Below are 2500 nucleotides of genomic sequence, written 5' to 3'. Positions count from 1 at the left end.
CTTTGGATAGTATCCTATATTCAAATTGAGAAATCTATCATTAGTGTCATTCTGAAGTTCGTATTGCGATGTGCTGGTCTTAAAACTTCAAACCTAAAATATACGATCGCATCGAACTACATGAAAATAAGCGGCATTGAGAAGAAGTGAATACGCGCATGTTCACGTGAATGGCACTAGTGACAGGAGACCCACAACACTATGGCTGCGTTCGTAAACTCGCTCTGGAATCTGATCAGCACTCATGGAATGCCTTTTGTCCAATCAAATTACTTGGTCTCTTTATGACGTTGAACGCAGTGTGCGCTCTGGCGCTCTGAGCGAATTTACGAACTATGACGATAACGAACTACGAGAGACTGAAATAGCCAGAATGAGGCGCGGCATCGCTTTGCTTGCTATTTTTTTGTACTATTCAGATCGGAAGGAGGAATTAATGTTTGCAGATATTAATACATATTGATTTGTTTTTTTGTTTTGACTTGTCCATCGGACAACTGCAGGAGGAAGTCCACTTGTCCAAACATAAAATGTACTTGTCCCGGACAAGCGGACAAGCCTTAATGTCGAGCCCTGGCTCTCCCACAGTAATAAGGAAAAAACAACATATATTGGCCATTTTTACACTTTCTTAATTTTACATTGTCAGGGACCTCAGTAGTGTGTGGAAGATCCATACGCAGTCACAACAGCTTGGCACCTCCGCCTCATGCTGGTCACCAGCCTGGTCACACACTGCTGTGGGACGGCATCCCATTCCTCAACTAGGATTTGCCGCAAGTCAGCCAACATGGTTGCGTTGGTCACTCTGGCACGTACAGCACGCCCAAGCTGATCCCACAAGTGTTCAATTCGGTTGAGGTCTGGACTCATGGCAGGCCATTCCACCCTCTCCACTCCCAAATACTGGAGGTGCTCTGTGATGATCCTGGCTCTGTGGGGGCGAGCGTTGTCATCATGGAGGATGGAGTTAGGTCCCAGATTCTGGAGATATGGGATCGCCACTGCCCCCAGAATATCATTCCTGTCAATTAGGTGCCATTCAGGTGCCAGTCACACACCTGTGACTGACATACACCTGCCAGCACTTGAAGCTCAAAACGAGAGTGAATACCAACAGAAGAATATTGCAGGGGATTTTGGCAAAAAAAATTGGGCCGCTACCCACACGTTTAGCTGTGTTACTCATTCCATGAATGTATGATCCTTACAAGTTGTACCTCATTATAAAGGTGACCAATCAGGCTTTCCAACGATATAAAATACAATACCAATTGGTAATATTAAAGGGGAGGAATAATCAACAAGAAAAGCATTTCAGAACTTTTTTTGAGGGGTTTATAGAACGATATGAGGCTGAGAGGGAAAAATCACAGTATACCCACTAGAAACAACTAGACTACACCACTGGGTGCGGGTGTGTGTGTGTGTGTGTGTGTGTGTGTTAACCCCCGCCCCCCCCAGGACAGAGACAGTGATGTGTGTGTGTTAACCCCCGCCCCCCCAGGACAGAGACAGTGATGTGTGTGTGTGTGTTAACCCCCGCCCCCCCAGGACAGAGACAGTGATGTGTGTGTGTGTGTTAACCCCCGCCCCCCCAGGACAGAGACAGTGATGTGTGTGTGTGTGTTAACCCCCGCCCCCCCAGGACAGAGACAGTGATGTGTGTGTGTGTGTTAACCCCCGCCCCCCCAGGACAGAGACAGTGATAAGCTGCGTCTGGAGGAGCTGTTGGAGGAGAAGCTGCTGCTGGAGATCAGCCAGAAACAGAGTCTGAACGAGTCTCTCCACCTGGGCTGGGAGCTGGAGCAGCTGGCCCACCACCCCCCCACCGAGGGTAACACACACACACACACACACTGGCCCACCACCCCCCCACAGAGGGTACACACACACACACACACACACACACACACACTGGCCCACCACCCCCCCACAGAGGGTACACACACACACACACACACACACACACACACTGGCCCACCACCCCCCCACAGAGGGTACACACACACACACGCACACACACACTGGCCCACCACCCCCCCACCGAGGGTAACACACACACACACACACACTGGCCCACCACCCCCCCACAGAGGGTACACACACACACACACACACACACACACACACTGGCCCACCACCCCCCCACAGAGGGTACACACACACACACACACACACACACACACACTGGCCCACCACCCCCCCACAGAGGGTACACACACACACACGCACACACACACTGGCCCACCACCCCCCCACAGAGGGTACACACACACACACACACACACACACACACACACACACACACTGGCCCACCACCCCCCCACAGAGGGTACACACACACACACACACACACACACACTGGCCCACCACCCCCCCACAGAGGGTACACACACACACACACACACACACACACACACACTGGCCCACCACCCCCCCACCGAGGGTAACACACACACACACACACACACACACACTGGCCCACCACCCCCCCACA

The 2500-nt window shown here is 51.7% G+C and overlaps 1 protein-coding gene across 1 annotated transcript in view; it reads left to right on the top strand.

The window, feature by feature from the left end:
* ccdc88c (coiled-coil domain containing 88C) overlaps window positions 1-2500 on the top strand; it is a gene marked incomplete at its 3' end in the record, with an annotated part of 82502 nt that overhangs the window by 39172 nt on the left and 40830 nt on the right. Inside the window, exon 12 of the mRNA XM_080540625.1 lies at window positions 1696-1837. Coding sequence (XP_080396751.1) covers window positions 1696-1837 — 142 coding nt within the window. The remainder of the gene's footprint in view (window positions 1-1695; window positions 1838-2500) is intronic.

The sequence above is a fragment of the Nansenia antarctica genome (assembly GCF_963989245.1).
Source record: "Nansenia antarctica genome assembly, chromosome: 1".
Classification (NCBI taxonomy): domain Eukaryota; kingdom Metazoa; phylum Chordata; class Actinopteri; order Argentiniformes; family Microstomatidae; genus Nansenia; species Nansenia antarctica.
This window is presented reverse-complemented; position numbering and strand designations above follow the sequence as displayed.